This window comes from Podarcis liolepis (genome assembly GCF_965112155.1).
Source record: "Podarcis liolepis genome assembly, chromosome: 3".
In the NCBI taxonomy this organism is placed as follows: domain Eukaryota; kingdom Metazoa; phylum Chordata; class Lepidosauria; order Squamata; family Lacertidae; genus Podarcis; species Podarcis liolepis.
The window spans coordinates 19,843,955-19,865,802 of NC_139557.1; the positions used below are offsets into that span (position 1 = coordinate 19,843,955).

The 21,848-nt window shown below is 43.4% G+C and overlaps 1 protein-coding gene across 11 annotated transcripts in view; it reads left to right on the top strand.

The window, feature by feature from the left end:
• The window catches only part of KCNS3 (potassium voltage-gated channel modifier subfamily S member 3), a 66,315-nt gene that overhangs the window by 35,078 nt on the left and 9,389 nt on the right, over positions 1-21,848 (top strand). For 3 of the 11 annotated variants that reach the window (XR_014524082.1, XR_014524083.1, XM_083495636.1), the window contains exons 1-2: positions 6,321-6,396; positions 7,880-9,406. The exons of 2 other annotated variants lie outside the window; for them this stretch is intronic. Coding sequence is in view for 5 of the 9 variants with exons in the window: in XM_083495636.1 (XP_083351762.1) it covers positions 7,936-9,406 (1,471 nt within the window). In the remaining 4 variants the exon portion in view is untranslated. Of the gene's footprint in view, positions 1-6,320; positions 6,397-6,543; positions 6,678-7,879; positions 9,489-11,368; positions 12,314-17,464; positions 17,521-17,869; positions 17,942-21,848 lie in introns of those variants that run through there. 6 more of the 11 variants (XM_083495633.1, XM_083495635.1, XM_083495634.1 and 3 more) reach the window with 6 other exon arrangements.

The following is a 21,848-nucleotide window of genomic DNA, read 5'->3' on the forward strand; positions in this document are numbered from 1 at the left end:
GGACATTTAGACCTTTGATCTCCCCTCTAGCTAGCAGGGCAGAGGGGAGGTGAATTTGATCAATAACTGCATGATCTATTGGAAGTAAAAAACCTCTGCTGTCTCACCCATCTGAAAGCATGAAACGGTCTGCCTTCTTAGCACACTGAACTGACTTTTCCCTGTGAAGTGATACTTTGATACAAAGTTTCCACAGTGCCTGGCTACTGTATAATATAAGAAGAAATAGCATAAATTGGGCAACTGTGGCAATTTGAAGTTACAAGTTCTTAGTAACATTGACTTTGACTGTGTTAATCTCCTTTTTTACATTTTGGACAGTCTCCTTTGTTTTTGTACTTGGAAATTTTGCCCTATGGCCATTTTGATTTGCTCCCTCTAGAGGACAAAGTGAAGTCCGGCACGGCCTAAGACAGTGGAATTTTCCAAGGGAGAATAAATCCCGTGGGAATTGACCTTGACATGAGTGGCGCACAAGAAGAGATAGTTACAAGAGCCAAGACCAAACAACAACAACAACAGCTGCAGCAGCAACAGGTAAAGAAAAGAGGCTCAATCTCAGGCGCAACAGCCGGATCAGCAGGAACAACAGGACAAGACAAAGGAGCAGCCGTCTCTATGGAAGCTGTGACAGACGCCCTGCTCAAGATAAACCAAACTCTGGAGTCTTTGACAAAACAGACTTCAGAGAATACACTAAAATTAACAGAAATTTCAGCAAGATTAAACCAGAATACAGAATCTATAAATAAATTGGTGGAGGAAAACGCCACTACGCGCCAAATTGCGGAAGATGCCAAAGCTACTGCGGGAGAGACACAGGAGAAATTAGAGCCGATTGCCAAGAAGGTCTATGAGCATGATGCAACCTTGGCCTTGTGGGAGTTACAGAGGAAAGAGAGAAATTTAAAAATAAGACTGATTCCGGAGAATGAAAGAGACAACCTTGTGGAATATTTGACACGGGAGTTTGTGGATTGCTGGGACCTTGAGGAAGACGAATTCAAAATTACGACTGCCTTTAGATTGGGTAAAAAGCAACACAGAAAGACCCCGAGAGACTGTTTGATTACACTCAGATCCAAGGAGGAAAGAGACAAAATACTAGGACTACACTTTGAAAAGGCCTTGCAAATCGGAAATTCAGCTGTACAGATCTTTAAAGACATCCCAAAATACATTCTGGACTTAAGAAACTTCTACAAGGACTTAGCCCTTTTACTAAAGAAAAATTCTATCCGCTTCAGGTGGGAATTCCCACAAGGACTGTCATTTGACTACAAGGCAAACAAGGTGAAAATAAAGACAATTCAAGATAAAGACAAATTTTTGGCAAGATACCAGGAGGACCTACAGAAGGGGACTGTGGACGTACTTGCAGAACAGAGGAGAGCACTGGATCTCCTGAATCTCTCGATTGGACAAAAACCACCACCATCAGAAGAAGAGCAACAACTGGGAGCTGTTGGAGGAGCCTCAGAAAAATAGCAAGATGGCTCTGCAATTCCTTAGTTGGAATTGTAATGGGCTCAATGGGCCTTTGAAGAGAAGACAAGTATTTCATATATTGAATAGAGAACAACTGGACTTGATATGCTTACAAGAAACCCACATAACCAGAGCCCACAGGAGATTACTTATAAATAAAAGGCTAGGACAAGAATTTATTTCATCAGACAAAGTTAAGAAGAGAGGAGTTGTAATATATGTGAAGGAGAAATGGGCTCCAAAAATGATATTCAAGGACGAACAAGGGAGATATCTGGCAGTGGAGATACAAATACAAGGAGAAAAACTTCTAGTGGTTGGAATTTACGCACCAAATGAAGGCAAATCTGACTTCTTTAAGAGACTCCATGAAACCCTCACTGACTATCTGGACTACAATATGATAATCATGGGAGACATGAATGGCGTGGTCTCCACTAACATGGACAAGGCACAAAGACTAACAGTTAGCAAGGAAGGGAGACTCCCTAAGACTTTTTTCGAAATGACAGAAAATATGGACTTGATAGACATATGGAGAACAAGGAACCCTCTGGAGAGAGAGGGAACTTTCTTCTCCCAAGCAATGATGACCTGGACCAGAATTGATCAAATCTGGGTTACTAGTGGAATGGCTCCAAAGATCAAGAAAGTGGAAATCTGCCCAAAAACTTGCTCCGACCATAACGCCGTGAAGATGGAGATGAAACTCACAATAACTGGTCAATTTAGATGGAAAATGAATGACACCCTCTTTCGAGATAAGGAGATTCTCACGAAGGCCCAAAAGACCCTAAAAGACTATTTTGAAATAAATTTGAGGACCGACGTGGAGAAAAGAGTGATCTGGGACGCAAGTAAAGCGGTTATGAGAGGATTCTTGATTCAACAAAATTCAATAAAGAGGAAAAAACAAAATGAGAAAAAAGAGAGGATTTTGGAAATGATAAAGGAAGGAGAGAGAAAATTAAGAACAAAACCAAAATCTCAGGACATTCTAAGAGAGATCAAGTTATATCAAACACAATATATGGAATTGATGAACCAAGAGATTGAATGGAAGATAAAGCAAATGAAGCAAAAGACTTTTGAATCAGCAAATAAATGTGGCAAACTTTTGGCATGGCAACTGAAGAAAAGGCAGAAACTAAATACAGTTACAAGCCTAGAGGTGGATGGAAAGAATATATCCAAACCTAATGAAATTAGAAATTGCTTTTTAAGTTATTTTAAAAAACTCTACACTCAAGGCCCGCAAAATGAAGAAGATATAGACAAATTCCTTGGAAAATATGGATTACAAAACATCTCTCATCAAAGTAAGATGGACTTGAACCAGAGAATCTCAGAACAAGAGATAGAGGCTGCCATTCAGAATATGCAACTGGGCAAATCTCCGGGACCAGATGGACTGACTTCCAGATACTACAAATCGCTGAAGGAATGGCTGACTCAACCACTAAGAGAAGTTTGTAATGAGATCCTTGAGGGAAAAAGGGCACCTGAATCGTGGAAAGAGGCATATATTTCACTCATACCAAAGTCAGAGACTGAAAAGACCCAACTCAAGAACTACCGCCCAATATCACTCCTTAATGTGGATTACAAAATTTTTGCAGATATTTTGGCAAAAAGATTTAAAAGAGTCTTGATGGAGAAGATTCATAAGGACCAAGCAGGTTTTCTCCCTAAAAGACACCTGGCAGACAATGTAAGGAATGTAATAGATATTCTGGAAAAGCTAGAGGTGAATATAAACACTAAAGCAGTATTGATTTTTGTGGACGCGGAGAAAGCCTTTGACAATATTTCTTGGAGTTTTATGAGGAAGAATCTTCATGGGATGGGGGTAGGCCAGGGTTTTGAGAATGGTATGGCTGCAATTTATTCTGAACAAAAAGCTAAACTGATTGTAAACAATGTTGTGACTGAGGAACTTAAGATAGAAAAAGGAACACGACAGGGGTGCCCGATCTCCCCATTACTCTTTATTTCAGTTCTGGAGGTGTTGCTGAACATGATAAGAAATGACCAGCAGGTCAAAGGTGTGCAGGTCGGAGCTAAACATTATAAGTTAAGAGCGTTTGCAGATGACCTAGTATTGACTTTGCAAGAGCCAAACACTAGTACGAAAAAGGTTTTAGAAATAATACAACAGTTTGGCCAGGTAGCTGGATTTAAGTTGAACAAGCAAAAAACCAAAGTTTTAGGGAAAAACTTAACAGATATGGAAAAGGAGAAATTTCAAGAGGAAACAGGTTTGACTGTGGTAAAGAAGGTGAAATATCTAGGGGTATACTTAACATCTAAGAATGTGAATTTGTATAAGGACAACTATGAAAAATGTTGGTCAGAAATTAAAAAAGATCTAGAAATATGGTCAAATTTGAAATTGTCAATGTTAGGCCGAATTGCAGTAATCAAAATGAATGTATTGCCTAGAATGTTATTTTTGTTTCAGACCTTGCAGATTCTTGACAAGATGGAATGTTTTAAGAGGTGGCACAAAGACATTTCAAAATTTGTCTGGCAGGGCAAAAAGCCCCGAATTAAATTTAAGATATTGACAGATGCTAAAGAAAGAGGGGGTTTTGCCCTGCCGGACCTAAAATTGTACTATGAGGCAGCAGCTTTTTGCTGGCTGAAAGAATGGATGCTCCTCGAGAATACGGACATCTTGGATCTGGAAGGTTTTAATAATGCTTTTGGTTGGCATGCATATCTTTGGTATGATAAAGTTAACAGTGCCTTTAAAAATCACATTGTTAGAAAAGCATTGATTAATGTTTGGATAAGATATAAAGATCTATTGGAAAACAAAACCCCTAGATGGGTCTCACCAGTGGAGGCTAAAGCAGTGAAGAAACTCAATATGGAGGTCGGATGGCCGAAGTATTGGGAAATTTTAGAACAGGATGGAGATAAGTTCAAACTACAAAGTCAGGAGAAATTGAAGCATAAAGTAGAAAATTGGTTCCAATATCGTCAAATAATGGAATTTTTTAAACAGGACAGGAAAATCGGTTTCCAGGTGGAAAAATCAAAATTAGAAACCGAACTGTTAGAACCCAATACTAAGAATTTATCTAGAATGTACAACTTGCTGTTGAAATGGAACACACAGGATGAAACAGTTAAATCGGCTATGATCAAGTGGGCTCAGGATGTTGGACATAACATTATGTCAGCTGACTGGGAATGGTTATGGAGCACCGGTATTAAATTTACGGCATGTAATGCCTTAAAGGAAAACATTATGAAAATGGTATACAGGTGGTACATGACCCCAGTCAAGCTGGCAAAAATCTATCATTTGCCCGATAATAAATGTTGGAAGTGTAAAGAGACTGAAGGTACCTTTTATCACCTTTGGTGGACATGCCCGAAGATTAAGGCCTTCTGGGAAATGATCTACAATGAAATGAAAAAGGTACTTAAATGTACCTTTCCTAAAAAACCAGAGGCCTTTCTCTTGGGCATGGTCGGCCAATTGGTGACAAAGAAAGATAGAACTTTTTTTATGTATGCCACAACAGCAGCAAGAATACTCATCGCAAAGTATTGGAAGACACAAGATTTACCCACTGTGGAAGAATGGCAGATGAAAGTGATGGACTATATGACATTGGCCGAGATGACAGGCAGAATCCGTGACCAACGAAAAGAGACGGTGGAAGAGGAGTGGAAAAAATTTAAAAGCTACCTTAAGGACTACTATAAACTTAATGAATGCTAAAATGTTGTGGTTCCCAGAAGCAAAAGGGTACAGGGATATAAGGTTAGACTATAAAAGAGGACTAAGATGATAGAGATTGGAAAGTAACAATTGGGAGTTGCTAGTTGAACTATGGACATTGGGATGCAGAGAGGGGGGGTATGGGGAAGTCCAAGAAAAGAGGTTTATGAAAATATGTTTGAAATTATACGTGTATGTTTGTCTTTTTTAATGTTTGTTTGTTTTTCTTAAAAATGTTGTAAAACCAATAAAAATTTTATAAAAAAAAAAAAAGAGAAATGGGACTCACCGTACTCTCCTGATCTACATCCCTAAACTGGTTTGGGCATTCACGACTCAAAACTCAAGATGGATTCACTTTCCTAGGCATATCATAATGGGTATCCTGTGAAGAGAGTGCTTGAATACTGTAGCCAGAATAGCACCCTCTGGATATTATAAGACAATTCTCATCATCTCATTGAAAGAGATGGGTTTGCTTAGTGTGGAGAAGGGACATTTAAAAGGGAAACATCAAATACCACATGCTAATATTACTATAGAAGAAACATCAGCATGCTGAAGGGTTTTGTACCTTGGCTGGCCTTTGAAAGATGGGCCCTGGGAGGCAGGAAGGGGAGGAAGACAATGCAAGATATTACCCTCTCCAGAGGACATGCTTAATGCTCCCATGGCGAGTTATCAAGTGACTCTTGTGTCACTAGCCTAAAAAGAATACCCTTTTCTAAGGCATGACATCTTATTAGTTTCCTTTTCCGCAAGTGTAAGCAGAATCCACGCTCACTTCCCTTCACTGTTATAAAACAGTGGGTGGAGTCATACAGAAGCCCAGAAGGGCTGGCTGAAGCCTTTAAATCATTCCCAATTTTAATCTTTTAAATGTTCCTTCTCATGGAGCATTACCAGCACAGAATGCAGATGCTGATGAGAAAGTCTACTTACATCTCCATCCACTTTCTCTCTCACTCGCTGAATGATCAAACCAAAGGAGATGGCTATGCCTCTAGAGCCCTAGTGACCAAGGAGCCTGTAGAGGGAGGTGTCACAATGAAGGGCGTGTCACAAGGACCTCCGCAACCTAGCAACCACCAGTACTCTCAATTGACACTACTCTCAACTGACACTACTAAGTTTCCTTATATGGCTTTTAATCCATGTTCAGCTTTTTACATGTATGTAAAATGAAATTTCCCCCTTTATATTCAAGCTTCCATTGTTCCTGCACATACTGAGCATTAGCTATCTAATCTACCTCTCTGCCTCTGTTTAAAAGGCCTGTTTAAAAAGGAACCTTTTTGCCTGGCAACTAAAGGTGTATAATGAAGGCGCCAGGCAAACTTCCCTGGGGAGAGCATTTCACAGATGGGGAGCCCATTCTTGGATTCCCACCCTCCAGACCTCTTGAGGAGGAGGCACACAAAGGAGGGCCTCAGAAGATGATCTTGGGGTCTGGGTAGGTTCATGATGCTTTGGACAATTATTTCCCCCTAGAAAGTACAGTGGTACCTCAGGTTACAGATGCTGCAGGTTACAGACGCTTCAGGTTACAGATGCTTCAGGTTACAGACTCCGCTAAGCCAGAAATAGTACAGTGGTGCCTCGCAAGACGAAAATAATCCGTTCCGCAAGTTACTTCGTCTAGCGGTTTTTTCGTCTTGCGAAGCAACCCTATTAGCGGATTAGCGCTATTAGCGGATTAGCGGCTATTAAGGCTTAGCATCTTAGCGGCTAAAAGGCTATTAGCGGCTTAGAAAAAGGGGGGGGAGCGGAAAAAAATCGGAACACTCGCAAGACGTTTTTGTCTTGCGAAGCAAGCCCATAGGGAAATTTGTCTTGCGAAGCGCATCGAAAAACGGAAAACCCTTTCTTCTAGCGGGTTTTCCGTCTTGTGAGGCATTCGTCTTGCGGGGCACCACTGTACCTCGGGTTAAGAACTTTACCTCAGGATGAGAACAGAAATCGCGCGCCAGCGGCGTGGCGGCATCATGAGATCCCATTAGCTAAAGTGGTACCTCAGGTTAAGAACAGTTTCAGGTTAAGAATGGACCTCCAGAACGAATTAAGTTCTTAACCAGAGGTACCACTGTATATGAATCAAACACAAAAATTTCTCGTTGCAGATTAATGGGAAGTGTGTGATGGAGGTGTGGGGCGGGGCACCCACCCACTCTTTCCCCATAGGAAGGGGTCTTGGTAACCTGGTAATTGCAAAGACACAGCCATGCATGTATAAACAGGGGGAAATGTATTACAGACTTAAATATTGTTTTCTTGTGAGATTCATTATAGTTAAGCCTACCAGAGATACGCTTTAATTCTTGGAAGGATGAACATTAATTTAAATATGGTTCAGCTACAGGACAGGACAAGCTTAATGAATTAACCATCTTTTCTCCACAGCAGGGTGTTTATCGGGGGCGGGGGGAGGTAGTGCTAACCAGACTTTATTTTAATCAAGCTTTATAACTCTGACTTAATAAACCTTGTAAGTAATTTAATTTTGCCTCGCTGAATTGTTTAGTGCTGCATGTGAGATTTTTATTTCTTCCCCGTTTCCTTTAATATAACTACTCGCAGTAAGCAGAGATGAGAAGCGTTTGCATTGAGAACAAAACAAGATTGAATTACCTAAGTGTGCCTTGTGTTGCTTTTTAGGTGCGATGTAATATTATGTGCCTTGCCGGCCGGCCACAACACTTACAGCATTCAAAATGGTGTACGGCGAATTCTTCCACAGGCCGGGACAAGATGAGGAGCTTGTCAACTTGAATGTGGGTGGCTTTAAGCAGTCCATTGGCCAAAGCACATTGCTCAAATTTCCCCATACGAGACTCGGGAAACTGCTCAAATGCCATTCGGAAGAAGCTATTCTGGAACTGTGCGACGACTACAGCGTTGCAGAGAAGGAGTACTACTTTGACCGGAACCCTTCCTTGTTCCGCTACGTGCTGAATTTTTATTACACAGGGAAACTCCACGTCATGGAAGAGCTCTGCGTCTTCTCCTTCTGCCAGGAAATAGAGTACTGGGGAATCAACGAGCTCTTCCTTGACTCTTGCTGCAGCAACAGGTACCAAGAAAGGAAAGAAGAGGGACTTGATAAGGAGTGGGACCAGAAAAGCAATGCCGGAAGCCTGGATTCTTCTGACGACGAGTCGTCCATCTTTGAGAAGGAGCTCGAGAAGTTTGATAAGCAATGGTTGGGGGAGTTGCGCAAGAACATATGGGTCAGAATGGAGAACCCTGCCTCTTGCTTGTCCGCCAAGTTGATTGCCGTTTCCTCCTTGAGCGTGGTCCTAGCATCCATTGTCACCATGTGCATCCATAGCATGCCAGAATTTCAGAAGCTGGATGCCAACGAAAGGGAGATAGAAGACCCTATTCTGGAAATAGTGGAGATCATATGCATCATCTGGTTCACCTCTGAGCTTATGATCAGGTTGGCTGCTGCTCCCAGTCAGAAAAAGTTCTGGAAGAACCCGCTGAACATTATAGACTTTGTCTCCATCATTCCGTTCTACGCCACTTTGGCTGTGGACACCAAAGAGGAGGAAAGCGAAGACATCGAGAACATGGGGAAAGTGGTCCAGATCCTGCGTTTGATGAGGATCTTCCGTATCCTGAAGCTGGCTAGGCACTCTGTTGGGCTGCGGTCATTGGGTGCCACTTTGAGGCACAGCTACCACGAAGTTGGACTTCTGCTTTTGTTCCTGGCCGTTGGGATTTCCATTTTCTCTGTCCTGGTCTACTCTGTGGAAAAAGATGATGACACATCCGAGTTGCAGAGCATCCCAATCTGCTGGTGGTGGGCCACCATTAGCATGACCACCGTTGGCTATGGAGACACCTACCCGGTCACTCTTGGAGGGAAGATCATTGGCACAACATGCATCATCTGTGGAATATTAGTGGTAGCTCTTCCCATCACGATCATTTTCAACAAGTTTTCCAAATACTACCAGAAGCAGAAGGATATTGACGTGGACCAGTGCAACAACGACCCCAAGGAGAAGACAAACGAGCTCCCTTATTTTAATATTAGGGATATTTATGCAAAAAGGATGCACTCCTTTATTTCTAGCCTTTCTTCAGTAGGATTTGTAGCCAACGATCAAGATTCAACCGACGCCTCAAGCATCCAAGATCTTGACGATGTTTATAACACAACATCTTTGCAGAATGGTACAGGAAAATGAGTTGAATCTCTTTTCTTTACTGTTTCCTTCTAATATTAGCACAGCTTTGACAAAGAGCACTTAAATTCTCAGGGTATCTTAACTCTCTGCCATATTAGGGCATTCTTGCCTCTGATGATGTTGCACATTCTTTACGGTTTAGATGGGGCTTAAGGATAGATAGACTGTGTGTGGTGGATTAGTTTTTTGTTTTCTTCACATGGCTTCAGAAAATGGTATCGAGTGTGCTTGGTCCAGCAACCAAGTCCGATAACCTTTTAAAGAATGTGTGGTTTGAATGGATTGTGCGTTGGGAAATAGTGGGTTACTAGCACACGGGAAATGTGCTGGGACAAATGTAATTTTTTATTTGGGTGATTATACCTGAGAATGAACAGAACTGCATACGAAACCATATTTGCTAAGAAACCAAATAGTCCTAAACTAAGCCAGGGGGCCTGTTAGCATCTGAGGTTAAAATTCAATATTATATAGGGCTAGGGAAAGGCTTTGCTCCTCAACCATAGTTCACCCAGGCCTCCTTTGGTGTTATGGGTGGGTGCAATTCACTTGTGCTTCCTGTAGCTTGCATACAGCCCTCAGCCTAATTCCATGCCAGTGGAGGAAGCCTGGTGAGAGGAAGGAAGGGAGTGGAATGGAAACTAATGGAGTGACAGAGAAGAAATTGAAAGCCCCTTGCAAGCAATTTACAGTACAGTGGTAGCTCTGGTTGCGAACGGGATCTGTTCCGGAGGCCCGTTCGCAACATGAAAAGAGCGCAACCTGAAGCGCCATATCTGCGCAGGTGCGTGGCGCGATTTGGCGCTTGTGCGCATGCGCAAAGCATGATTTAGCACTTGTGTGCACGCGCGAGCTGCAAAACCCGGAAGTAACCCTTTCCAGTACTTCCGGGTCGCCGCGGGACGTAACCTGAAAGAACGTAACATGAAGCAAACGTAACATGAGGTATGACTGTAGTGTAAACATCTGGCGAGTGGGATCTGTCCTTTCTCCAGCAGCCTGCTGGGCTGGGAGAAAGAGGAAAGGGATGAAGGGGAACAGGGAGCGTGATTGGTCCTGGCTGGTTTTGGGTGTAACCCCATCCAAACCCAGTTTAACCTTGCCCGCCCCTGGCTTTCCCTACCTGCCAGATCCAGGGAGAGAAAAAAGCTTCCCAACTCCCGCCTTTTGATGTGCAAAATGTCGGCACTTTATTTTGTTTTGCAGGCACAGGCACCTGTTTCAGATGCATGTCTTGCTTAGCTGCCTGATCTCAGGAAAGATGTGCTCATTGCCACTTGATGTGCCAGCCATTCACCCTTCATTTCTCACCGCAGGGTTGGGCAACCTTTTTTTTTAACCTCCCTACTTGTCTACACACACAAACACGCACACAGGCAAGCAAGAAGCATTATTCAAGGGCACCTTCCAATTGGCAGAAGCACTTAAGGTGTTGAACAAGCCTGGTGTGAGATGTGGTCCACTGAGAAGACTGTGGGTCACTAAGAGAAGCCGGGGAAAGGGGCTGCGTTCAGGCCTCAGGCCTGAGTTCCTCCATCTTTGATTTAGTGTCTGAACCTACCCTTAAGCCATAGATCAACATGGTGGATGGCAGGGTCAGGCAATGAGTCAGCCATATTATTCCTTCCAACTCACTCAGTTCAGTTCGCTTTTTAAATGGACGCATAACAGAGCTGGAAGGAACCCAGAAGCTATATCATATATTTCCTTGGCCCTAGCATAAAATTAAGCTGCCAACTTCCACAAGTCCGAATAATAGCATTCCCCCGGTCAGAGAAAAGGTACACCCCATAATAGTGTTGGCCAAGCAGTTGACTTGAAGCAATTTGTACAAATTTGGCAGTATACTTCTGTCTTAATTTCTGGATCCTGGGACTTCTTAAGTGAATCCATCCTCGCACATAGAAACACATTTCCATTTATTTTTCTCTTTCCAATTAATTTCTAGTTTGGGGGAGGCAGAGTGCTCCCGCAACTTGCAGTGCGACGGACTATGTCAAGCTGACCACGAAACCAGTCTAAATGTCAAGTCTTGCCCCTGTTTATGGGCTCAGGGTTTTATATCCTCTGTGTACTTCCTTTGTTTTGGTGATGGTGACAGCAGGACGCATGACAAAGCAGTGAAGCATTTGCTTGGTTCTCCGCTGATTGCAGTAGGAGGAATTCATCAAGGCTTACTATAAATGGAATAGGGGTGCTATCATCTTTGTACGTGAGATTGCAAGTCGAAATTCTGATAGCCACCTGGCCACTAAAGCCCACAGAGATCCTTGTAATCACCTGGAGGAGGCTAAATTATCTCATATGAAATCACACATTGTATACACACAGCAGGAGCTTCCCAGAGCTGCAGAACCTACTACTGCAAGGGAGATTTGCTGGTGCACTCCATTTTTGGTCTTCACAGCAGAATGGCTGAGCCCCCATACCTCCATTTAAGGCAGCCAAATTGCTCAGCCGACACTAAAAAGCTTAACTTAAGCAGCCTTCTCTTGTCAATCATTCTCACAAACCAGCCTGGTGGTGTTTAAAACAGAGAGACCAATGATTCAGATACTGTTAAGAGTGGTGATGAGGAAAACTCTGTAATATCAGCTGAGAGGAGAAGCTGAAGCCTCTTTTTATGCTTTCTGAGTATTTTTTATTATTCTGACGCTCGTCTGCTGTTGAGGGGTACCTGCCAAAAATGTTCTGAAGTCTTGTGAATCTACTTTGTTTTTTGTTAGAGCTCTGAGATCCACCAAGCAGAATCAGGTGGAAAAGACGTACAATTCAAGGATTAAATAACACCGAATCCAGGAATTTGTGTTGAGTACCTGAACTGAACTTTCTGCACTTCCACACAGAATCCATGATTCCGTGTACTCAAGCTTTCTTCATTGCAGCAGTATAATAGTATTTTTTTTTTGGGGGGGGGGGATATGTGCCATTTTATTATTCCCACTGTCAAATGCCTGGAAGTCAAAAGTCTTTCCTGATCTGCTTTGGGTTACCCAGAGGTGTGCTTGTAGCTGCAGATTGGCTGTCTGCCAACCCCTTCTTTAAAAGTCATAGGAACTAGGAGAAGCAAAACATGGGGCTTTCTGACTTAGATATATAGGGGCTAGTAGACAGCTTTCAGTGTAAAGACTGGTTTGGGGACAGGGATTTGCTGGAATTCTGGAGGATGGGGTGGTAGGTTTGCAGCTTAATAGCTTCTGGTTTAATACAGAGGTAGTAGCTACCAGTGGGGACGCAGGTGGCGCTGTGGGACGCGGGTGGCGCTGTGGTCTAAACCACAGAGCCTAGGGCTTGCCGATCAGAAGGTCGGTGGTTCGAATCCCCGTGACGGGGTGAGCTCTCGTTGTTCGGTCCCAGCTCCTGCCCACATAGCAGTTCGAAAGCACTTCAAGTGCAAGTAGATAAATAGGTACCACTCCAGCGGGAAGGTAAATGGTGTTTCCGTGTGCTGCTCTGGTTTGCCAGAAGTGGCTTAGTCATGCTGACCACATGACCTGGAAGCTGTCTGCGGACAAACGCCGGCTCCCTCGGCCACTAAAGCAAGATGAGCGCTGCAGCCCCAGAGTCGTCCGCGACTGGACCTAATGGTCAGGGGTACCTTTACCTTCACCTTTAGCTACCAGTGGGCTAGACACTTCTAGCTGAATTTGTATAAGCAACTCAAGTTTTCCCCAGTGGCTAAGAAGGGGTCTTTGAGGGAGAAGCACAGGCATAAACAGTGGACATTAAATTGATAGCACTGACTAGGGCTGGGGGGATATCTGGTTTTCAACATCATGATATATCACCAGCTAAACATCGCAATATACCAATATGCCATGATGTCTGAAGTAAGGATGGTGCTATGCAGAGGCATTGACTGGCCTCACAGTTTTTCCCGCATCGTGATTTTTGCCAATGCTGCTCTTGTGATTTGCTGCACACCCCCCCCCCCAGGAGGCAGAGGAGAACTGAGCTGGCGGAGTTAGCAGGGGCTGCAGCAAGCAAGAGAAGCATTGGCTGGCTTCATGGTTTTCCCTACGTTGTGATTTTTGCATAACACACACACACACATCATGATTCAAGTCAAAAATGGACTTCAAACTGGTTTTGGATCATATTTCGCCCAGCCCTAACACACATCGTGATTTGTGATATATTGCCAGATCAAAAGTTACGAAGCCGATATCGCAATATGGACTTCAAACCGGGTTTGGATGATATGTTGATATATCGCCCAGCCCTGGATAGCTGGTGGTGGGGTGGGCAAGGCAGACATATGCAGCTTTATTTTCTGTTTCATGTGCCAGCACAGACATTATCTTGGCCGAAGGCAAGTGAAGCATGCAACAGTTTTCTTGGAATACCTGGCAAGGCTGTTGTGCAGAGACGCACCCTGGAAGACATGATTGGCTAGAAGTATCATTAGTTACCAGGTTCTTCTTGGTTCAGCTGGTATATGCAGTCATGAGTATAGCAAGTCCCTTCTAAACCACTCCTTTTAAACAGCTTTTGTGAGTTTTGAAGGACAATGTCAGTGCAGTAAGTTCAGCCTCCACAAGCGCAGCCGGCTTACAGCATGCTGACTCATCCCGCCTGTGCCTGAGTCCCTTATTCTTTGTGAAATGACCAAGATCTGCTAAAAGTCTGGATAAAGTTCTTTTAATGCTCTCAGATTAATCAATAGCTCTTATAAACCCATTACAACTTTTCAGTGCGCTGAGCACCTCTCTGTCTCTGTCTTTTATTATTACTTTTTAAAGCCCCAAAGAACCACATCCTGCAATTTGTGTGGCACACTGATAAGCGCTCAGAAATATTGCTGTGACTGATGCTACAGAGCGTACACTTCCTACTCTTTCCGAATCTTTCAGTCTCGATGCTGTGCAAATCCTTTAAAAAGTTGCCTGTTTTCTGTAGTGCTGTTTTCCTTTCCTAAGATCTCTGCTTGTGTGCTTTTGTCTGCAGAAAGACACAGAGGACGGGAAAGTCTATGGAAAGCCAAGGCTTCAGAGTAGCCCTTGTCAAAACAACAAACCCATCTCAGTGGCTTTTATTGTTAACTTGAGAAATCCCTGTGTCACTTCACAGGAGAGATGAGTGTTTTGGGAGAGCTGGGCACCTAGCCTTTCTCCTTTCCTCTACTGTGCTTCACTTTAGACCCTGACTATTTCCATATTGGGATGCGGGTGGCGCTGTGGGTTAAACCACAGAGCCTAGGACTTGCCGATCAGAAGGTCAGTGGTTCGAATCCCCACAACGGGGTGAGCTCCAGTTGCTCGGTCCCAGTTCCTGCCAACCTAGCAGTTTGAAAGCACATCAAAGTGCAAGTAGATAAATAGGTACCGCTCCAGCGGGAAGGTAAACGGCATTTCCGTGTGCTGCTCTGGTGCGCCAGAAGCGGCTTAGTCCTGCTGGCCACATGACCCGGAAGCTGTACACTGGCTCTCTCGGCCAGTAAAGCGAGATGAGCGCCGCAACCCCAGAGTCGGCCACAACTGGACCTAGTGGTCAGGGGTCCCTTTACCTTACTATTTCCATATTGGCAAGATTGCCCCTACTGTTAGCCAGAGTGAGGCAACTGCCTCAGGCGGCTGGTTTCGGGTATCATGAAAGGCCGAGAAAGACCAACATGGTTCCTGCTAGATCTTGTTGGTGGGTGAAAACTCCCATCGGCCCCAGCCAACATGGCTGAAGGTCAGGAATGATGGGAGTTGTAGTTTCTGCAAGACGTCACATTGTCTACCCCGGAACAGAATAAGAGAGAGTAGCCGACCAAATGAGTTTTGTAGTTAAGCAGGGATTTAAGCCCAGTCCTAGTCAGACGCTCTACTCCAGAACTGGAGAACCTGAGGCCCATGGGTCTAATCAGACTTCCCCATTTACTCTCAAGGTTGAGGCCATTTTGGCCAAGCTTTGCCCACCTGATCTTCACCTGGTGTCAAACTGGTTCTTTATTGTTCAAGTCTACCTAAAGGGAGCTGGCTTGCTTTTGAATATGAAATTGCTAAGTTTTGCAAAATGTTAAAGTTTTCCCTGGTGCTATGGATTGGGACTGCGATTTTGGATGTAACAACTGGCTGTGAGCCTGAAAGACTGCAAGCGTATATAATGTTGGATTGTATCCAAAAAAGAGTGATATGTTTTTCTTGCTTTAACCAATCATGAAGCAATAGCTGTGGGAGTTCATATGACTTGAGTAAAAATTATCATTTCACTTGGTGCAAAATTGCATCTTGACTCCAGCCGCTTCCAGATCATAATACATTAGGCAAAATATTTGGGGTGGATGAATTTTGGCAGGAACCGATAACCTTATCTGAAATTATTTCTACTCTCCTGATCTTTCTAAAGCACGCTAATCTTTGCAATGTGAAAGTAGAAAGAGTATCAAGTTTCTGTTTGTGGTGGAAACTCAAGAAAGCAAAACTTTATTCCCTGGAGTAAAGTTAGAGAGGCTTACTCAGAACTTCATGTAACCTGGGTCAAGAATGTATACATGGGATAAGAAAAGCTGGATTCTGTGACTAACAAATTGTCAAAAATAAGGAAAGGTGCATATTCTGCATAGTTTGGATAATTCCTGTTTTATTATTTATTATTATTCCTGCCTTATTATTTGGTGAGTCATTGTTAAGTTCTCTCCTTTAATCATTACACATGCTTTATAAACTTTTTTTTTAAAGTTCTCCAAAGCAGTTGCACAAAATGTTCTAGCTTTATCTACTAGATTGTAGTGGTGGCCAGCTGTGGCCCAGGGGCTGTAAAGGAGGCAGTGGTGAAGTTTTGCACTACTAGTTCAGGGCATAAGAATTCATAGCCATGGTGACAGCAAATTGTTAAGGGAAGCATGTTGGTGTTCAATCCGGTTGGTGTTCAAGCACTGTGATGTCCTTTCTCAGGCAGGCTAGAGACAAAAAATCACACTATGGCACAGGAGAGGGGGCATGTTTTCATTTATTTATTTTGAGCATCTCTGCCCTTCTCTTCATTGTAACGTAACAACCCAACTACACCGGCTACCAGTTAGTTTCCGGGCCAATTCAAAGTGCTGGTTTTGACCTATAAAGCCTTAAACGGCTCAGGACCGCAATACCATAAGGACCGCCTCTTTCCATATGAACCCACCCAGACCCTGAGATCATCTTCTGAGGCCCTTCTTTGTGTGTCTCCTTCTTGAGAGGTCCGGAGGGTGGCAACATGAGAATGGGCCTTCTCTGCAGTGGCTCCCCGTCTGTGGGATGCTCTCCCCAGGAAAGTTCTCCTGGCACCTTCATTATACACCTGTAGGCACCAGGCAAAAACATTCCTTTTTAACCAGGCCTTCGGTCGATCTGATTGACATCCAATGCCCTTTTAAAATGTGTTGGGAGTGGGGTTATTGGGCTTTTGTTCTTATTATGTATTTTGTGATCTTATCCTGTGAACTGCCCTGAAACCTGTGGGCATAGGGTGGCATACAAATTTAATTAATAACAACAATGATAATATTTTTAGATGGTTGTAACTTGCCCTGGGACCTGCTAGTGAAGGAGAGTAATAAAATGAATAAACACACAAGGGGTGATCTCTAATTTTCCACTGTTCGGCAATATAGGATGACACTGAAAAGAAGGAGAGAGTTGCTGTGCATAGCTGTCAACTTTTCCCTTTTCTTGTGAGGAATCCTATTCGGAATAAGGGAATTTCCCTTTAAAAAAGGGAAAAGTTGACAGCTATGCTGCTGTGGAGCTACAATGAATCATTTTGTGAATTGTTGAAGACACAGGGCCCTTTCCATACCATTTTGGTGTGTGGCAGTTGCACCAGAGAGGTAGATTAGATAGCTAATGCTCAATAGGTGCAGGAACAACAGAAGCTTGAATATAAAGGGGGAAATTTCATTTTACATACTTGTAAAAAGCTGAACATGGATTAAAAGCCATATAAGGAAACTTAGTAGTGTCAGTTGAGAGGAGTGTCAGTTGAGTGCTGGTGGTTGCTAGGTTGCGGAGGTCCTTGTGACACGCCCTTCATTGTGACACCTCCCTCTGGGGGCTCCTTGGTCACTAGGGCTCTAGAGGCATAGCCATCTCCTTTGGTTTGATCATTCAGCAAGTGAGAGAGAAAGTGGATGGAGATGTAAGTACACTTTCTCATCAGCATCTGCATTCTGTGCTGGTAACGCTCCCTGACAGTCTTAGGGAACATTTAAAAGATTAAGATCAGGAATGATTTAAAGGCTTCAGCCAGCCCTTCTGGGCAACTTTATGACTCCACCCACTGTTTTGTAACAGTGAAGGGAAGTGAGTGTGGATTCTGCTTACACTTTAGGAAAAGGAAAACTAATAAGATGTCACGCCTTGGAAAAGGGTGCTCATTTTGGGCTAGTGACAAAAGAGTCACTTGATAACTGGCCATGGGAGCATTAAGCATGTCCTCTGGAGAGGGTGATATCTTGCATTGTCTTCCTCCTCTTCCTGCCTCCCAGGGCCCATCTTTCAAAGGCCAGCCAAGGTACAAAACCCTTCAGCATGCTGATGTTTCTTCTCTAGTAATATTAGTATGTGGTATTTGATGTTTCCCTTTTAAACATCCCTTCTCCACACTAAGCAAACCCACCTCTTTCAATGAGATGATGAGAATTGTCTAATAATATCCAGAGGGTGCTATTCTGGCTACAGTATTCAAGCACTCTCTTCCTCTTCACAGGATTCCCATTATGATATGTCTAGGAAGGTGAATCCATCTTGAGCTTTGAGTCGTGAATGTTCAAACCAGTTGAGGGATTTAGATCAGGAGAGTACTGTGAGTCCCATTTCTCACCTTTTGATGGGCCTTCTCTGCAGTGACTCCCCATCTGTTGAATGCTCTCCACAGGGAAGTTCGCCTGGCGCCTTCATTATACACCTTTAGGCACCAGGCAAAAAGGTTACTTTTTAACCAGGCCTTTGGTTGACCAGATTGACATCCTATACCCTTTTAAAATGAGACTCTTTTGTGGGGAGGTTTATTGGGTTGTTGTTTTTGTTTTGATTATATATTTTGTGGTTTTAAATTTTGATTTTGTTCTGTGAGCTGCCCTGAAACCTCTGAGTATAGGGCAGTATATAAATTCAATAAATAACAACAACACCAGTGTAAGTTATAGTAGAATATATTGTTGGAGTTTGGTATGTGTAGCAGCCGAGTCAGGAAATAGTTTGGTGAGACTGCTGGTTGTAAGAATATTTCTTTAAAAAAACTCCTGGCAAGCAAAGGCATTCTGAATTCATGTTTACAGGATCCTTTAAGGCTTCCTCTCCAGGCAGGGATGGGAATGACTGAGGTCTGAAATCCTGTAGGGCCGCATCCAGTCATTGCAGACAGTATTGATCTGGGTGAGCCAATGGTCTGGCTCAGTGCTATTTTTCTAGAAAAAGAGGTGCCAAAACTCTCCATGAACACCTCCCTTGTTCTCTTACACACGGGATGCAGGTGACACTGTGGTCTAAACCACTGAGCCTCTTGGGCTTGCTGATCAGAAGGTTGGCGGTTCAAATCCCCTCAACAGAGTGATCTCCCATTGCTCTGTCCCAGCTTCTGCCAACCTAGCAGTTTGAAAGCATACCCGTGCAAGTAGATAAATAGGTACATCTGCGACAGGAAGGTAAACAGCGTTTCCGTGCGCTCTGGTTTCTGTCATGGTGTTCCTTTGTGCCAGAAGCGGTTTAGTCCTGCTGGCCACATAACCCGGAAAGCTGTCTGTGGACAAACGCCAGCTCCCTCGGCTTGAAAGCGAGATGAGCTCTGCAAACCCATAGTCGCTTTTGACTGGAGTTAACTGTCCAGGGCTCCTTTATCTGTTCTCTTATAATGGCAGAGGGGCTGAGAGGTGCCAGAACTGAGTTTCTGCCCTGGGTATAATGTACTTTCCTATCTTCCCTTGGCTGCCGAGACAAATAGCTGTAAGCTTTAGGATTGGATGACTGTCTCCAGCACAGACAGAAAGCCCATGAATGTGGGAAATGAAATCACCTATGATTCATTGTGGGATAAACTAACTTCCTTAAGTGAGCGTGTGGCCAGTAGTATAGGTTTGTTCCGACTCCCCATCCCCTCACCTGGAGGGCTACCCCCCCCCGCTCCCCAATGAAATGCTAATACGTGCAAGGTTGCCTAATAGATTGCTACACGTGCTGGCTGGGTACCTGTCAAAACATTGCTGCATTTCCTTAAGAAAGGTTGGCACAAAGCTAATCGCTGCTAATGTGCGGTGTGCTGAACTGCGCCCAGGGCTTTGGTGCATTACAGGAATGTGCGGCTTATGCAGAGTGCTCTTGTGAGAAAACAGTGCTTGCTGCTGCTGCTGGAATCCCTTGGGCCAAATCCTGAAAACTTAATAGTTTTGGGGGGGTTGTTGTGTGTGCGTGTTCATTAGTCGTCTGTGCAAAGCAGTACCTGCGACTCTGCAAGAAACGGTGCAGTTAGCATTAACTGCTAAGGAGGAAAAGCCTTTGAGGTTGCAGATTTGCTGTTCTTGTATCCTTTGTTGTTGTTTTTTGTTCTTCGATTATGGCATTTGTGGTTTAATTGTTTTAGACTGCAGTCTTAATCCTCTGCCCACTTTGCTTGCAGTAAGTCCTCTTGAACTCAGTGGAGTTCATTTCTGAATCAACACGCACAGGACATTGCGAAGATATTTTTCTGAGCTGCCTTGGGAAAATTAGTTTTATTCTATGTCCTCCCTGGGAGGCTCTTGGGTGGGTGCCACCACCCATCCTTGCTCATCCTGACAGTTCAGATGCTTGAAATTTCTCTACAGGGAGCTGCCTATGTACCGTAATGTCTTAGTTGTCTACACAGTTGCATAGGGTTGCCATATGTCCGGGAAATCCAGGGCATGTCCTCTTTTGAGGTGCCTACATGTGCATCTGGGGGGATTTTTACAATTTTAAGCAAATCGGGCTTTTGGAGGGTTAAAAAAATTTGTGTGCGTATGTGAGTAGCTTGGGTTCAGGTGCGGATGCGGACAACCTGGTGTCTGGCTGTTTTTTGGGCTCTGGTGTGGACGGCTTGGCCGGGGGGCAAGTGGATGATTGTTTTTTAAAAAGCTCAGTACTTTTCTTCTTGAAAATATTTTTTAAATTAATTTTCAATTACAAAAGTCCAATATATGGCACATTGTATCAATACCAAATTACCATTCCAATTCAAATACCAATCAGTTAAAAAGCCAATTACACATTTTAGATGTGCTAGATTTCAAGGTATGATAGTTTCGTTTAATTCTGCTTCCAGAGTCTTATTTAATCCAATTACATTTCAGTCTTCATCGTAATCCAACAGCTACAGTATTTTTAACTTCCGTTTGTATTAACACATTTAATAATTTGTATTCCCGCAACTTTTTTTGTTCATGTTTTTACCTCAGGAAATATGGCAACCCTACAGTTGCATAAATGCTATTCCCTCCCCCTAACAAAACAAAAAAACCCCACACTGATTTAGGGCTGTTTACGCGTTATTATTTACTCTGGCACCATCACAAGCCTGCTGTTGGTGTTTGAAACCATGTACATAGAACGTTTGCTGCAATATGTATCTATCCTATAGTTTCTTGAGAAACGCTGCTATTTGATGCATTTCCCGCCTTGTTTGAAAATGTAAGCCTCGTTCACTTCACAGTTAAGCTGAGGTGTGTACAGTAGAGACAGCCATTGCACGTGTGCACAGACTGCATCTTCATAAAGAGGAGTTAGGAGGAGCTTCCAGGGAGACCAAGCAGGTAATGCACATTGCATGAGGACATCTCTGCCACCCCTCTGTTTTCCAGTGGTTTTCCTGTGGTGAAAAAACAACCTCTGCATTTTTAGCTGCAAATGCGTACGTGGTCTTCATTTTGCCAAGGCTTTGTTGAGGACAGAGAGAGAAGGCAGGGCCTAGCGTATCATACCTCTCAATTGGTTTTTCTGCTGATGCAGAAACTGCTGATAGAATTGCATTTTCTGCTGATCTTCAGAGGTGGTCATTTTGGAACCTACCCTCATTTCACATCCTGCCAAAATGGCCATTAGTACTTTTTCTCCTTTCATCATTTCGGAAACGCGGCCAAGCTTTTGCCTGCCACTAAAAAAGATCCTTGCGGTTATTTACTTGAATTTTCAAACTCTTTAAGTCATGTTATTATAATGTTTGTCTACAGTGGATCATCAAAGAAAATGCTGTCTGGGTTGCAGCTTAAAAAAACACACACACATCAAACAGTTCTTAATTCTTTTCTGAGAGCAGCTACAAGTATGGTGATTTCATATAAACAATGAAAATCACACTAAATCAAATTGCAACCTTTCCCCCTGTTCAACATTCAGAGGGAGGATCTGAAAGTCTTTGCATGAAGGCTGTTCCAAGCAGTAAGAAGTTCTAGGGCTGCAGTTCTTACCTGGGTTTGTCTTCCTTTGGAAAGAGGTCATTGGAGGCTTATGGTGTCT